General features: G+C 47.1%; 4 protein-coding genes across 4 annotated transcripts; 3 read left to right on the forward strand and 1 right to left on the reverse strand.

Moving 5' to 3' along the window:
• The first annotated feature begins 735 nt into the window (after positions 1-735).
• On the forward strand, positions 736-3977 carry F4812DRAFT_277323 (uncharacterized protein). Its single transcript, XM_047930972.1, has 5 exons — positions 736-1723; positions 1775-1802; positions 1851-2602; positions 2652-3451; positions 3629-3977. Exons 1-5 carry the CDS (start codon positions 1418-1420, stop codon positions 3900-3902), a joined length of 2160 nt encoding a protein of 719 aa, XP_047793065.1. The 5' UTR covers positions 736-1417; the 3' UTR covers positions 3903-3977.
• A 2037-nt stretch (positions 3978-6014) lies between these two features.
• F4812DRAFT_418864 (Mob1/phocein) lies at positions 6015-8441 on the reverse strand. Its single transcript, XM_047933288.1, has 2 exons — positions 8083-8441; positions 6015-7961 (listed from the first exon to the last, which is right to left on the reverse strand). Exons 1-2 carry the CDS (start codon positions 8296-8298, stop codon positions 6672-6674), a joined length of 1506 nt encoding a protein of 501 aa, XP_047793066.1. The 5' UTR covers positions 8299-8441; the 3' UTR covers positions 6015-6671.
• A 253-nt stretch (positions 8442-8694) lies between these two features.
• Positions 8695-10666, forward strand: F4812DRAFT_418865 (cobW-domain-containing protein). Its single transcript, XM_047933289.1, has 5 exons — positions 8695-8942; positions 9002-9097; positions 9155-9251; positions 9303-9801; positions 9854-10666. The coding sequence occupies exons 1-5, from the start codon at positions 8846-8848 to the stop codon at positions 10202-10204; spliced, it is 1140 nt and encodes a 379-aa protein (XP_047793067.1). The 5' UTR covers positions 8695-8845; the 3' UTR covers positions 10205-10666.
• Positions 10667-10965: 299 nt separating this feature from the next.
• On the forward strand, positions 10966-14058 carry F4812DRAFT_418868 (uncharacterized protein). The gene is made up of 8 exons (XM_047933290.1): positions 10966-11121; positions 11536-11643; positions 11710-11851; positions 12358-12830; positions 12904-13261; positions 13315-13518; positions 13571-13712; positions 13779-14058. Exons 1-8 carry the CDS (start codon positions 11109-11111, stop codon positions 13833-13835), a joined length of 1497 nt encoding a protein of 498 aa, XP_047793068.1. The 5' UTR covers positions 10966-11108; the 3' UTR covers positions 13836-14058.
• Positions 14059-14063: the final 5 nt, after the last annotated feature.

Consider the following 14063-nt stretch of genomic DNA (forward strand, 5'->3'; position numbering starts at 1 on the left):
CAGCCGATTCTAAAATAATCTCTCAAGTCATTTGTTCACGGCGTTACTTCTCTGACTTAAGATTTGTACAATATCAATTCGGATTGGTGTTACCTTCCCTCAACGCAGCATTTGCCCTCTCGGGCGGAATATATGCAAATATCCCTAACCTGAGGTCATTTCTACCTCTTCTCGTCCTAAGATACTTTCCGAATCTAGCGCTTGGTTACGTACTCTTGAAGTTATGACTTCATTGCGTTGATATCAGCTACACGTCGACTCCTTTTCAGTATTGAAAATTGAAAATTATCTTCCAGCAATAGCAAGGCCTTTATCTACCTAGTCCTACGATCTAATACTTTCACATCCCCTACTTGCACACTATCTTGTCACTAGTTTCGTGAGAAGGAGCAAAGCCAGGTCAAGACGAAGAGAAGGCGGCCACGATACAGGTTTACCAGCGTTGATGGGGAGTTGGTTGCCCCGGGTATTTTGATACTGGATTCGTCCTCAGGCCCTGTTCTTCGGACGTTTTCCAAACTGTGGGTGGGTTTTAGTATTCCGAGGGCCAGCCTGCCGAATCCAAGATCGGCTTCTATTCTATGGCACCTTGTCCTCACCTCCTTGGCTACCCGCTGCATAAGGAAGCCCCGCTATAGCTATCATCCTGTCAGCAGATCCTCGAGACCCTGCTCCTCGTAGGTAGTGTACGGATTCAACAGCACTGGGGGACTCCTGCAAGGTGTACTACAGGAGCCCCACAACTATTTCATCTTCAATACCTCCTAGTCACCGGTATCCATAGTCGTCAAGATTGTGGATTGGTTGTAACTACCGTGAACAGCGCAGCCTGACCAGCTAAGCCAAGCACAAGTGCAGCTCCGAGAAATCCACAAACGTAAATACAATATCTACCACCTCTACGAACAATGCAGGAAAGATTCCTTTTCCATTTATGAAAATTCCGTGTCGAGACGGACTAAGACGGACAACTCAACTCTCTAAGAGAAGGAGGAAAAAGTGCCATAGGCGTAGAAGACCCTCTCGAGAGGACACCTTGATCCGACCCATTGGTTAGGGGGAATTCTTTGCTCAATGAGCGTATTGGGTCGAATACTTTCCTCCCCCTTCGAATCATTGGGACTAAAACCCCTCCACTTGTAACGTCTCTTTTACTAAAGGCAGCTTGAGACTAGGTGTTGGGCCGTTAAAGAGCGTTCTCTCTCCTAACCGCATTAATTTTTCTGAAATACACCCGAACTGACATTTGCCATCAAAAAAAGAATATATTCAACACTGTTGATTTATTCATTGCGATAGCATTTCTCCGAATCAGATCTGTGCCGAGGCGGTGCTGCACGGTTTTCTTACGGAGGGGACTCAAACCTGGTCGCCTAAGTTAACGCACATCGAATACTTCGCTCCCGAATCCCTCCTAATGAGTGATTACTATCAACAATATCTGCCCCCAGCGGCGGGGACTGAGGAGTCGCCAAACCTCAGCCCCCAAGATGCCCAATATCAGCCTCAGCAACATTCTACGCATATAGGAAACATCAGCCCACCTTTAACAACACCATATCAAAATCTAGGGTATTTTACCGGCTTCCCTGATCCAATAATGTTTCAAGCACCCAAAGCTCAAAGTAATCGAAGTCGCAAAAAGTCCGCGTCTGGGGCGGATCACGTCAAACATCGCCGGACACGATCGGGATGTTACACTTGTCGAAGTAGAAGAGTTAAAGTAAGCGTCGGTTCTTTAGAGTTAATATAGCAGTGCTAAGATTGACCCTAGTGCGATGAAACCCATCCCATCTGTGAACGTAAGTGCCATGACGCTAAACATTCCAAAGCTAAGCTGACAGTTACAGGCTGTCGCAAAGGCAAGAGGGATTGTGTATATCCCGAAGCCTCTTCTGCAAAGGGGCAAGCCACCGAGCCAGGCTCATCGAAAGATACGGGAACATTGACTCAGGAGCCCAGTCCGAACTCTTCGCAAGACGAAGTGGACGAAGAAGGAGAAAAAATTAGTAGGCTCGAGCCAATCGTTGACGAAGAAGAACCGAGCGAGGCGTTGTCACCATCTTCACACTCTTTAGCAGGATTTCGGAGAACGAGTACGACATCAATCTTAAACGCTTACAGGACTACAACGAGACAAAGCTCCGAGACACCTTCCTTAGAGGGCACCAAGAGTGCTTCCCCGGCAATTTCAACGGCTACCTCTGCAAGTATTCCGATCTCTTTCCAGATTCCAGATTCCTCTTTTCAGACAGCCGTGTCCCGCCCGGATTGGTCTCACCTGCCGACAGACCTGCAGTCTCACCTGGCATACTTCTGCGAACACATCGGCCACTATAATTATGGGCTAGTCAATGATACGGACAGTTTCTTCCCTTCGATCCTCCCTAGCTTAGCCGTGCAAACTGGCAACGAAGCTCTTCTGAATGCTGTTGCTGGATTCTCGGCATACCATCGGACTGTTCGGAACCCCAATGGCAAAATCCAGGATTTTTTGCGCTATTACAATAAAAGTGTTACATTGTTGCTGGGCTACCTCAAGAGGCGAGAGAAACAGGGCGTTGCAACTCTATTAACCATCTTGCAGCTCGCAACTATAGAGGTAAACATACGTTAAACACATCTACAGAGTCATTGCTGATCAGAACAAGGAATACCTAGGGGATTGGGTAAACTTAATGGGGCACCAGAGAGCTGCCTTCGAGATTTTGACCCGACTATTTACGCACCAGACGATAATGAATACGCCTACATCCCGAATACTGTTAACTTGGTACATTCGATTCGACGTGTTCGTGGGAATGATGGGGGGATTCGAAACGAATTTACCGCGAGATTGGTTTTCAGCAGTCGTACAGTATTGCCAGAAACATGTCGAAGGAAATCCAGGGGACTTGGGGATGAAAACAGAGCTCCACGCTTCTACTCTACGACTAATTTCTAGGGATATGTCGATGCTATACGCTCAAGGTGGTCGGGGCGAGATATCGAGTGATGATTTCGCCACGGAGCACAATCATATTACGGAGCGTCTCTACAAATGGAGGTCTAATCTAGATCCTGCCTTGACTGATGCAAATTTTCTCGTAACCGAACTTCCGCATAGAGTTCCACGTAGCGAAGACGACATAGTCGACCCTCACAAGTTAGGCCTTCTCTACGATTTTCCCCTATTCTCAACAACCGAGTTAATAGCAGAGTGGCATTCCATCCTTGTCATGCACAAGAGCCAGGAGGCGTTCGCATTGCAACAGAAGCCGTCAGATGAGTTAAGGGGTTTGGCATACGCTATATGTGAATATTTCGAAGCAGTAGAACTGTGGCCTTCCGCACCGAACGGCGCCCTCATCCCGATGCAAGCCTGCCTCGCTATTGCGGCACTTTTCCTACCCCGGGACGCGAAACACCATATGTGGTTGAGGCGGAAATATGCAATGTTGGAATCATTGGGGTAAGTCGCTCAAATTTTCTGTCCGCCTACTCGTCTTTTGCCTCCAGCTCTAGCATAACGAGCCAGCACGAAATTGATAGTTGGAAAAGGGGCCTCGATAGATCAGAGTCCATTGACCCACCATTCATTTAATAACATGTATTCTTCGGTAACTAACTTTTATTTTAATATCATTAGATATATCTTCCCCCTCACCGTACGATCTCGAATGGCAGAAATATTTCGCGAACCATCTTGCATACAGTGGTGGCTCCCTAACGACGAAGGGCTAAGTCCCGTATTACGAAGTATCCGTGCTTTTGCGGACGAGCGCAACGCGAATCCTGTTTCCCAGCAAACCGAATCTATCAGAGAAATTAGCGCTATATTCGCAAAGATGCGCATCGACCCCGAACACGAAGGAATATCGTCACCTGGCGGCGAATCTAATAGCGGTGCCTCCTCTTTCTGAAGTGCCGATATGGTATCGGCGTGCAAGGGGGGGCGTTGTGCCGTGTGAAGATCGGGAGGCACACATAGATACGATAGGCGTATATGACCTGGAGTATAAGACCTGTCACTTCTATTTAATGATCGCCGAAGATCTAATTAACATTCCAACACTACTAGCAAGAAAAGGAGCGGGGTTGATAAAAGCTTTAACAGGTCAGCAGCGAGCTGGTTTATTACCAGTCACATAATATGCAGCAAGGACGCTTCTGTGACGTTGTGGACGGACTAGGGTCTGAAACCATGAGGTCTCGATGCGGCGAAAATGGGCCCCGGAAAAGAAACCGAGCCGTGATGCAACTCTGCGCTGCAGGACCAGGGGACGCTTTATAGATGGGGGGACCTACTATGCGGCCAGGTACTACATACAACGCCAAAACTTGTTGAGACGGGGGGATCTGATGAGTGAGATGCTTATGCATGCAGGTATAGCAAGACTTACCAACGCCATGGTTACAAGCCAACCTTTGAAATCCCGTAGTTACCCTGGCTTGAGTTCCCCTTGACTCTAAGCTACCCCTTATACCCCCCTTATTTTCATCAGACGACCTTTCAACGCACGATTTCAGATCTATGTTACTATAGATCGAATCCCTTGTGGAGTATATCGGATGGCACCAATGGAAAGATATCGGAGCTCGCCAAGACGAACAAATCGACTATTGTGGACTGGTTAGAGAATCGTACGAGACAAAACCGAGATCTTCAAAGGCATCGACTAACCTACCTAATCCAACCCAGTCAACACCTGGACCTGGACTTGGACTTAGACAACTCTTTCAAGAATAATGCGCCTTGTCGTATACTTCCACTCTTGTTACATAGTTCCAATTCTGCAGTTGGACTTTAGAGAGTGCTAGCCAGACCCCATCATTAGCCACCTCCGTGGCATCACCCGCCTCGGTGGCGATATGCAGTCTTTCGGTGCAACGAGTCGCGTCCCCGCACACTTGCATATCGTGTAGCCTTATCTTTATATTTGCTCCCATGTCCTTCTCCTATCGTCAGCCACAAGGATGTACGCTTTGCCTATTAGAGGGCAAATTTTTACTTACACTGCTCGTCGCCAAGGAGGATTAATCACAACGGCCGAATGGCAACCTGCTAGCATATTTTTCTTTTCTTTTATAAAACGCCACTTATACGCAATAGCGCCTGAGAGGAGAGTGTTGGGCGTCAGGCAAAATATACGCGCACGGAAAAAAAGAGGAGAGGAGATTCTATGAATACCTAATACACATGCCCCCTTCAGAGTTTAACAACCTACATACAAAACTTACATAGATAGAATAGGGGGATAAAATCCTACTTGAGAGACAGATATGGTATCAAGGGAGGTAGAGTGGGAATACCCAGGAAGAGAGAAATAGTTACAAAAAAGGGCAGTGATACCAGACACCAGATACCAAAGGCATCCTAGGTTAGAGGGAAAGGGAAGATGGCGCATATAGGTTTTCCTTCTTGTTTTCGGGTTTTCCGGTATATATAGGTACCTATATATACCTACCTACCTTATATCATTACCTATATATCATACACCTTCACACACATCTCTTATAAAGTTGCTTGTGGCTAGACCAGACCTCGTGAATTTGTGTCCTTAGAAAAGGACACGGTGAAAATCCCACCGGAAAGCCAAAAAAACAATAGCCTTAGATTAATGACTTGGGGCATTGATGCTCCAGATGTATTAGGTATCTCGCACAACATCAATTGCTATTGCTTGAGACAATGATATAAATTTATGCTTCGGCACCTACTGTTCGGTCTGTTCTTGGGAATTTAGAACCGGTCTAAAGCGCCCCCTAAATCTACTAATGGGAGGCACCCACTTCTTACTTCAACCACGTATTGACGTAGCAGTGCATCAATTTCTACCAGTTCCTGATGAATCGCTTATCGTACTTGATTAGATGCTAGGTATTGATTTTCGAAAGGTTTAGTTAACGGCCAATGTTCAAGATGTCTGCCTGAGCATAAGTTATTATGTCTGGGCTCATTTAGGAGGAGAGTCCATCCCCAGGTTAGCTTGGTTCAGGAGACGCAATGGAAGGAGATCAAGAATGGAAAATATAGCAGCCAGGGTTATAGGGTGTAGAGGTTTGCTTAACGAAGCCTGAGCCTCAAAATAACTAAGCCAGGAGTAATAGCGTCGAGGACAGAATCACTATATTGTCCAGAGCCTCAAGTATAAGATATGATGATTATTAGTAGCACTGCTTAGAGGAAGCCTCTTCACGTAAGCTTGCAGTACCTACTACGCATACGTAAAATTAACCCTTTCACGAGCCTCACATCCCAATCATGCACCGGGCGGCCCCCTCTCCTCTTCCATTACTTCCCCCGACCTGTAACAATGACAATGTTCATACATGCACAACCTTTTATCGCTGGTTCGCCCCCCTAACAGCTCTCAGTTGTAGGAAACATGCGCACATATCATAAGCCCCGCGCTGATTATAACATGCTTTTGTCGCCATTATCGTTTTCCGATCCTTCGTAATCGTCGACCTCCCTCGCCCCTCGTAACATCTTCATGATCTCATCCACTTTTTCCAGAAGCAAGTCCGCCTGCTCTGTCCAGCTCTCCGCCCAGCTCGTCATCATCATATTCGTCAAGGTCATCGCACTAGTTATGGGCAGGGTCGACCGCCTGCCTAGCACGACGAATGACTTCTTCCACGTCCACTGGGTCTACTCCTTCAAATATTTCTAGGCGAGCTACGAAATCCTACTCCGCGTCTGAATTCTTTGAATTTGACTCTTCTTCCTTCGCCTCCTCGGTCTCCACATCTGCTTCCTTGGACCCCGTCTCCGCTGCGGGTTCTTCAGTAGTACTCGGCTCGGGTTGAGCTTTTCCTTCCGCTGGCGTGTCTTCTTGCTTTTCTGTGTTCGAAGCAGGTGCGTCGCTCTCTTCGATTACCTGCTTGTGCTCGGGAAGGGGTACTTCTTTGTTACCTTCAGCCTCCGCTGCTTCACTTTCGGTAGATATCTTTGGCTCTGCTGGCACATCCTCCTGCACATCTATCCGGATACCTTGGGCGTGTGCATCGCCCTGGGGCTCCTGGGGCTCGGATAATTGAGGCACTCCAATTTCCTGAACAGTGGAAGGATTTTCTAGCAATTCGCCTTCAACAATAACAGGTACTTCGACTTCAGACTCCTCTTCCTCCACTGTCTCAGGGCCTGATATGTGCATGTTTTTGAGCTTGTTGGCAACGTCCTGCTCGTCCTCTCGCTCTTCGATAACAGTCGTCACGGAAATACCAGTTGACGGTCTGCTCGAATGTCTGGCCGTATTACTTCTACGAGCGTGTAGACCATGTCGATCATCCTCATGCTCCGCACCCTCATTCTGCTGCTGAGGCGGTTTTGCAATAGCGGTTATGATAGGCTTCTTATCTTCCTTCTCGACCGGCTCTAGACCCTCCGCCTCTGGTGGGAGCTTGTAGTTCTCGGCAGGGAGAAGGTCATACATGTCACAGACAGTCTTGAAAAATGCATATAAACCTGTTTGGGCTTCGACCGACCAGAACACGCCTCTATGCTGAAACCAGGCGTGTGCAAATATTCTGTGAAGCCGACGGAACACATTGACAAGATTCTTCATCACCGAGCTCTTGTCGTGTCCTTCTGACATCACTACGAACCTACTCGGGAAGATCTTGGGGTTGGTGACGACATTCGCAGCCCAGTCGAGGGTATGGCAACAGTAGTCGATAGCACAGCAGCTTTTGGGTTGATCATGGACAGCGCATAGAAACTGCCATTCAGAGGCTCGCATCTCGGGGCATGTCACGGATGAACATGGCGGCGTATCGAAGAGAAAGCCTACTATTAAACTGTTACATTGCGCGACCAAGAAGCGGCAGAGCTCGTAGAGCCATAACGTCTTATCGATGCCGGGGGGCGGGGTAGCCAGTTGTAGAGCAGTCGCTCGGGTGATAGGTGTCGTATTAGAAGCAGTATGGTGATAGTGAAGTGCTGCGAGGTGTTCCTGGAGTTGAAAAGCCGAGTCGAGCTGCAACGTGTCGTGTTAGTGTTTGTTGTCGCCAAAAAGACGTAAGATATTAAGAATTTAAAAAATAAATTAATAATAAAATAAAAATAAAAGGAGGCTTAAAAGAGTAAAACCAGCGTACCTCAGCAAGCGGAACTAGAGGCGGACCAGCAGCCATATCCTCAGACTTGGTGCCTGGGTGTATGCGCCGTCTAGCATTGGCTTCAGCGACAGTCTGCTCCATTTGTTGTGCTTGACGGCTTGCGGTGATGCCCAGTCCTGGGGATTTAGGACCGATCTGAATCTCGGCGGGAGGTGGTGGACTGGGTAGTCGAGGCGAGCCCTGCGCCAGAGACATGATAAAAAAAGGGAAATATATTTTTTTTTTTTTTATTTGAGGCTAATGCCCCCAGGTGCGGATTGTTTATTGGGTAGACCAGTTGGTGTCCTTGCTTGGGTTGTTCTGTCGCTAAAGTAAATCCGTGGTTGTTTGATTTGAGCAACTTGCAGAAGCGCAGAAGCGCAGAGGCGCCAAGCTTACCTACCTGTAGGTACCCAGAAAGCGAGCTACCTTAGGTAGGAGGTAGCTTAGGAGGTACCTAGTGGGACAAATAAGGTACGAAGTACTCAAGAGGTACCTAACCGAACATGTACCTATGTGGTAGGTATTCCGTAATATGTGATTATACAGCATTAGATATAGATAGCAGTAGCATGCATTTAAGCATATAATTTGCTTCTATTTCCCAAAGAAGTTCCTTTCAATCAAATGTCATTGAGAGGGCGCAAGACGACAATAAATAACTCCAAAATTATTTTTTTTCATATTCTTCTCTTAGCAAGTTCCATATTAGATTAGTTCAAAAAAACACCAAAACCGATACTATATATTTCGAAAGCCTATCATGAATTTAGACGAAGATGTCCCACCGGAGCTCGTCGAGACTGAGACGGATCCGCACGAGGAGAAACTTGTCAAGGTCCCCATCACCATCGTCACTGGTAAATCGATATTATTGCAAACTATATATATAATATGACACCACTAACCTTCCTATAAGGATATCTTGGAGCCGGAAAGACAACCTTGCTCAACTATATATTAACTGCCCGCCATGGCAAGAGAATTGCCGTCATTATGAATGAGTTTGGTGATTGTCAGTAGCGCAACATAAACGCTACAACCTTAACTGTCTTGTCTGACTGTGTCCTAGCACTCGATATTGAGAAGTCATTGACTATAAATAAGGGCGGCGAGCAAGTCGAAGAATGGCTTGACGTCGGCAACGGCTGCATCTGTTGCTCGGTGAAGTACCGTTCGACTACGTTGGTCAACGAAGCAGCATTCTAATCTTGGCGTAGGGATTCTGGAGTCAACGCGATTGAGTCACTTATGGAGAAGAAAGGTGCCTTCGACTATATTCTCCTGGAAACCACTGGACTGGCTGACCCTGGTAACCTGGCCCCCTTATTCTGGGTTGACGACGGGTTGGGTAGCACTATCTACCTGGACGGAATCGTCACACTGGTCGATGCGAAGAATATTCTTCGAAGCTTAGACGACCCATCGGGGAAAGTCGAGGGTCACGAGGACCACGACGGTCACGGGCCTCTTATGACGACAGCCCATGTCCAGATTTCCCATGCAGATGTCATCGTCATTAACAAGTCAGATCTGGTCGAACCCGCGGAGCTTGAAAATGTCAAAGAGCGAATACAGGCAATCAACGGCCTCGCGAAAATTCACGTAACGAAGCAAAGTGTAGTTCCCCAGCTAGAAGGCGTCTTGCTGGATTTACACGCATATGACCAGGTTAAGGCGTTGGATACCGCAGGAAAGGGACACAGCCATCTTGATCCTGTTCGTTTAAGTATCTTCACCTTGGCGGACAATTAAGCTAATAATCATATAGACCATCTCCACGGTTTCCATCGACGTACCACTTTTAGCCCCTGGGCAGCTTGAGCTAGTTGACAGCTGGATAAGATCGCTTTTATGGGAAAGCCAAGTGCCAGGAGAACCGGCTAACTCGGTTAACCCTATCGAAATCCATCGCCTGAAGTCCCGCTTGGTTTTTAATGATGGCGGCGTGAAGATGGTGCAGGGTGTTAGGGAAGTGTTTGAAATTTTCGATGGGGAACAGGTCTTTAATGAAGACGGCTCCGTTCCTCAAGCCGGCAAGCTTGTCCTTATCGGAAGGGGTGTGCAAGGGATCAACTTTGAGAAAAGTCTACTAAGCACACTCCGAGAAATAAAAGGCTAGAATATCATTGTTGGATATTTATGAATGTACCTAGGTAGGTATTCGGCTTTAGTTGCTGATTCCCAGGAGATAACCTAAGTCAAGAATCATGCCAAACTTGGGCTTATACGTGAACATATGCAATCGAATCATTGGTGAATTATATATGAAGCCACGGCCCTAGCAATGATATATTGTACATATCGATCTCATTGGTTACCTATATAGCTGTAGAGCTCTAAACAACTTTTACAATGAGAATTCCTGTTTCACAAACCAGAAATGTCTGCTTTTCGAATTGTGCTACTTGAGATTCTGAGAATAATAACTAACGACATCACAAACTTCTTTAGGATAATAGCTGCAGTAAGTTGAAGTTGGCATGAAACTTTGAGAAGATGGGGAAAATGAAATAGAATAAAATAAATTGAAAATACACTAGACCTATTTAATGTACCTGTCGGGAAGTTGCAGTGCGGGGGACTAGGTAATGGGTGCATGGTACAAAGACATGGAAAAAAAGAGAATGTCGCGGCCGGGCAGCCGGGCGGCTCATGAGGCTGAGCTGCAATGGCTACCTAAGGGCTAGGGGCAAGGCGTACCGGTCTAATGCTGCCCCTAGGTACACAACTACGTAAGGTGACTTTACGCGCTTATCCACACGGTATAGTGTAGATAAGGCAAGATGGATAAGCTAACTTTGTTAGGATTAGCTTACGGTGAGGACAAGCCAACCCCAGTAAAACTTCCCATTCTGCGATCGCAAAGCTTCGTGAATCCACATTTACCATTTCGCAAATAGAACATCATTAAAGGATAGCTACTCCTCCACACGATAACCCGACCGATCACGACGATTTAACCCCCCCCTCCAAAATCTTATACGGAGTTCATATAAGGACGTCTCTAGCGTGGCATCGTAGTCATGAACCGAACAGGTAGTCCCGACCCTCTCTCCCTCTACCTCGCGTGCCCCGCCTGTTTGCTTTAGATCGTGATGTCGACCACGTCGTTGTCGCGCTCCGCCATTCACCCTCCGATCTCCCTCGACCGATTCTACATGTCCCACTACCCAGCTGTATAATATTTAAATCAGGTCATTGGAAGTCCTAGGGTAACGGGTAGGGGCTACAAGAAGGTCGCTTTCGCTACATCGTGCTGGCTCTCAGCCTTCTCGAACTGTACTGTCAGCCTTGTCTAGAGGGGCGGAGAGACCTCAAGTACCTAACTGTTGCGCAATAGTTCTATAACAGATAGATATCCTTCTTCTCACGAATTAACTGATACCCCGTCTCACTCATCGTGCTTCATAAAGATACTTCGTACACTTGGCTAATACTGAACATCCTCAGGAGCCGTGCCACAAACCCTTCGAGGGATGCCGACTGGTTTCGGAGGTCAGCAACAACCTCAACAACCAGGTAGAACAGTGTCTAATAGGTTACCAAACGGGAAATTAGGTATGGTCGCGGGATCAAGGTGTTATAAATTGTAGGATCCGAAGCTGATGTTTTGTCGCATAAAAGCGAATAACGGAGCCGGATGGGCGTTTGGTGGTGTTCCTATGGGTGGTGCAGGCCTGCAAACGTCGTCAAGGCAACTAGGAGGAAACCTCAGTTTTGCTCAGAGTTTAAGCGGATCACAACCGGCAACGCCTTTGGACCTCTCGTAGGTATTTCCCTTTTTTTATTTTTTTTATTCCACCTTAGCCCCGTTATTGCCCGTTACCGCCTACCGTATACCTTTTTACACAACTGCCTAACTTCGAACCCCAAGCACAATTCTACACGCTTTTTTTTTTAATCATTGTTTCCTCTTGCGTGCCGACCCGTCCACTTCAGACAGCTAGCTACAAAGTATGGCCTCTTTATCGCCGGGTCACAAGGCAAGAAAGCCAAGGCTTATACTTAAGACTCGTACTCCACGTCCTGACACTCCTACTGCCCCGTCACCGTCGCCGCTGGTAGTTCCAGATGCCAACATATCATATGCTACTGTGGCTGGGCGAACAGATCAAGACGGCTTGCCTATACCCAGCTCTTCTGTAGACCATGCCACCCGGTAAACAAGCATCTTTAATCCTTATCATACCAAACCTGAGAGCACATATCTCGTTAAAGTTGCCTATCATTGTGAAGTTTTATTTCGTCTTTCAAAGCTAATTTTTCTAGCAGCGAATTTCCGTCACTTTCGAACAACTCCCAACTACAAAGCGCAGGTGCTAGTTCTTTATGGTCGACAGGAGCAACAAGAGGCATGAGCGGAACAATACAGAGGAACCAACAGCCTACTCCACTATCCGCTCAACATACTCAGCAGGACGATTTCTTCTCACCTTCAAGGATGAGTTCCAGCCAAGGCCAGTATCGATTTGGGAGCCAGAATAGCGTGGCTCAGACATCGCAACCTCAACCTAATAGCATCGATGAGTTTCCGCCTCTGAATAATAGCAATATCAGAAACGGCAATGGAGATATTGGCCAAGAGCGTGGATCGAATTTAATGTCGACCCTCGGATTTGGCGCCCAAGGTAGCGCCGCCCCCGGTTCCCTCCAGGGTCCTCGATCAGGCAATGGCTTACTTAACGCATTGTCTGCCAACAACCGAACAACAGATGTTCGTTCGCCGGATGGATCCGCCGCTGCAGGTATGGGGATTCTCTATATATTTCTTGTCTTTTTCGTTTATAATCGTATCACTGTACATTAACCGGTTAATAGGCCCTTCACGACCACAAGATATTCGAGGCGCTGGAACTGGCAACAACGATGAGGCTCGCCAAAAACCTCCTGGTTTCCAGGACAACTTAGTTTCTCAGTCATCTGCGCAAGAGACGGCAACTTCGAATCCACTTGGTGCTATTGGTGCTATAGGCAGCAACGATGCTTCCTCTAACAAGAACGGTGATCAGAAAGACGATCAATCCCCGTCCGCACATGATCCTTTAGCAGGCATGGCACCCATTGATAAGTGGGGGATTAAGGGCCTTCGTACCCTCATGAACAACTATCCCGACTACAATGCAGCTGTTACAGGCTTAGACCCGACAACACTAGGCATAGATTTTACATCGCCCCAGTAAGATCCTCGTCGCTTTCCCCCCCTTTAGTATTTTATTGATGAAATCTTAGGCTACTGTCTACGCAAATATATTCACTTTTCAACGATTCCATTCCCCGACCCGCAATTCCCGACTTCAGACTTCCAGAGTGCTATAACGTGAATAACGTACAGCCTCTAGAAAATAAGATTAGCAATTTTAACGAGGAAACTCTGATGTGGATCTTCTACAGCTGTCCTGGAGATGTCAAGCAGCATCTTGCTGCCCATGAACTGTAAGACACGGTTCTAACGACCTGATGACTTCGCGATACTGATACTCCCTAGCTACAACCGTGCCTGGCGATGGCATAAGAAACTGAAGATCTGGTTGACTAAAGACGAACTAATGCAACCCCGAATTCTCAGTACCCAGCATGAAGAGGGCTACTACATCATCTGGAACACGACGGATTGGCGAAAAGAGCGAGTAAGTTACGACAAAGCGATGCTTTTAGTATCAGAAACGTACCTAATATATTGACACACCCTATAGCGTACTCTCACACTTCATTATGCGGATTTGGAGACGAGCAATGCTGCTCTACCATAAAGGGGAGATCCACGAGGGAAGGTGATTGTCTGTGATATTGAGCAGTATGCGAGGCGCAACGAGCCTACAAACAGGGTGGCGTTGGTTTTCACGGAATGCACAACCCAGGGGACATGGTTGATTGCGGGCAACATATGGCTTTCTTGTTTGGTAGTCACGGGCGCAGCAAATGCCCAAGTCGGCACACAGGCTTTGATTTATCAATACGGGATTTTCAAATCCATCTTA

Source organism: Daldinia caldariorum, assembly GCF_022478825.1.
Source record: "Daldinia caldariorum strain CBS 122874 unplaced genomic scaffold F4812scaffold_3, whole genome shotgun sequence".
NCBI lineage: Eukaryota > Fungi > Ascomycota > Sordariomycetes > Xylariales > Hypoxylaceae > Daldinia > Daldinia caldariorum.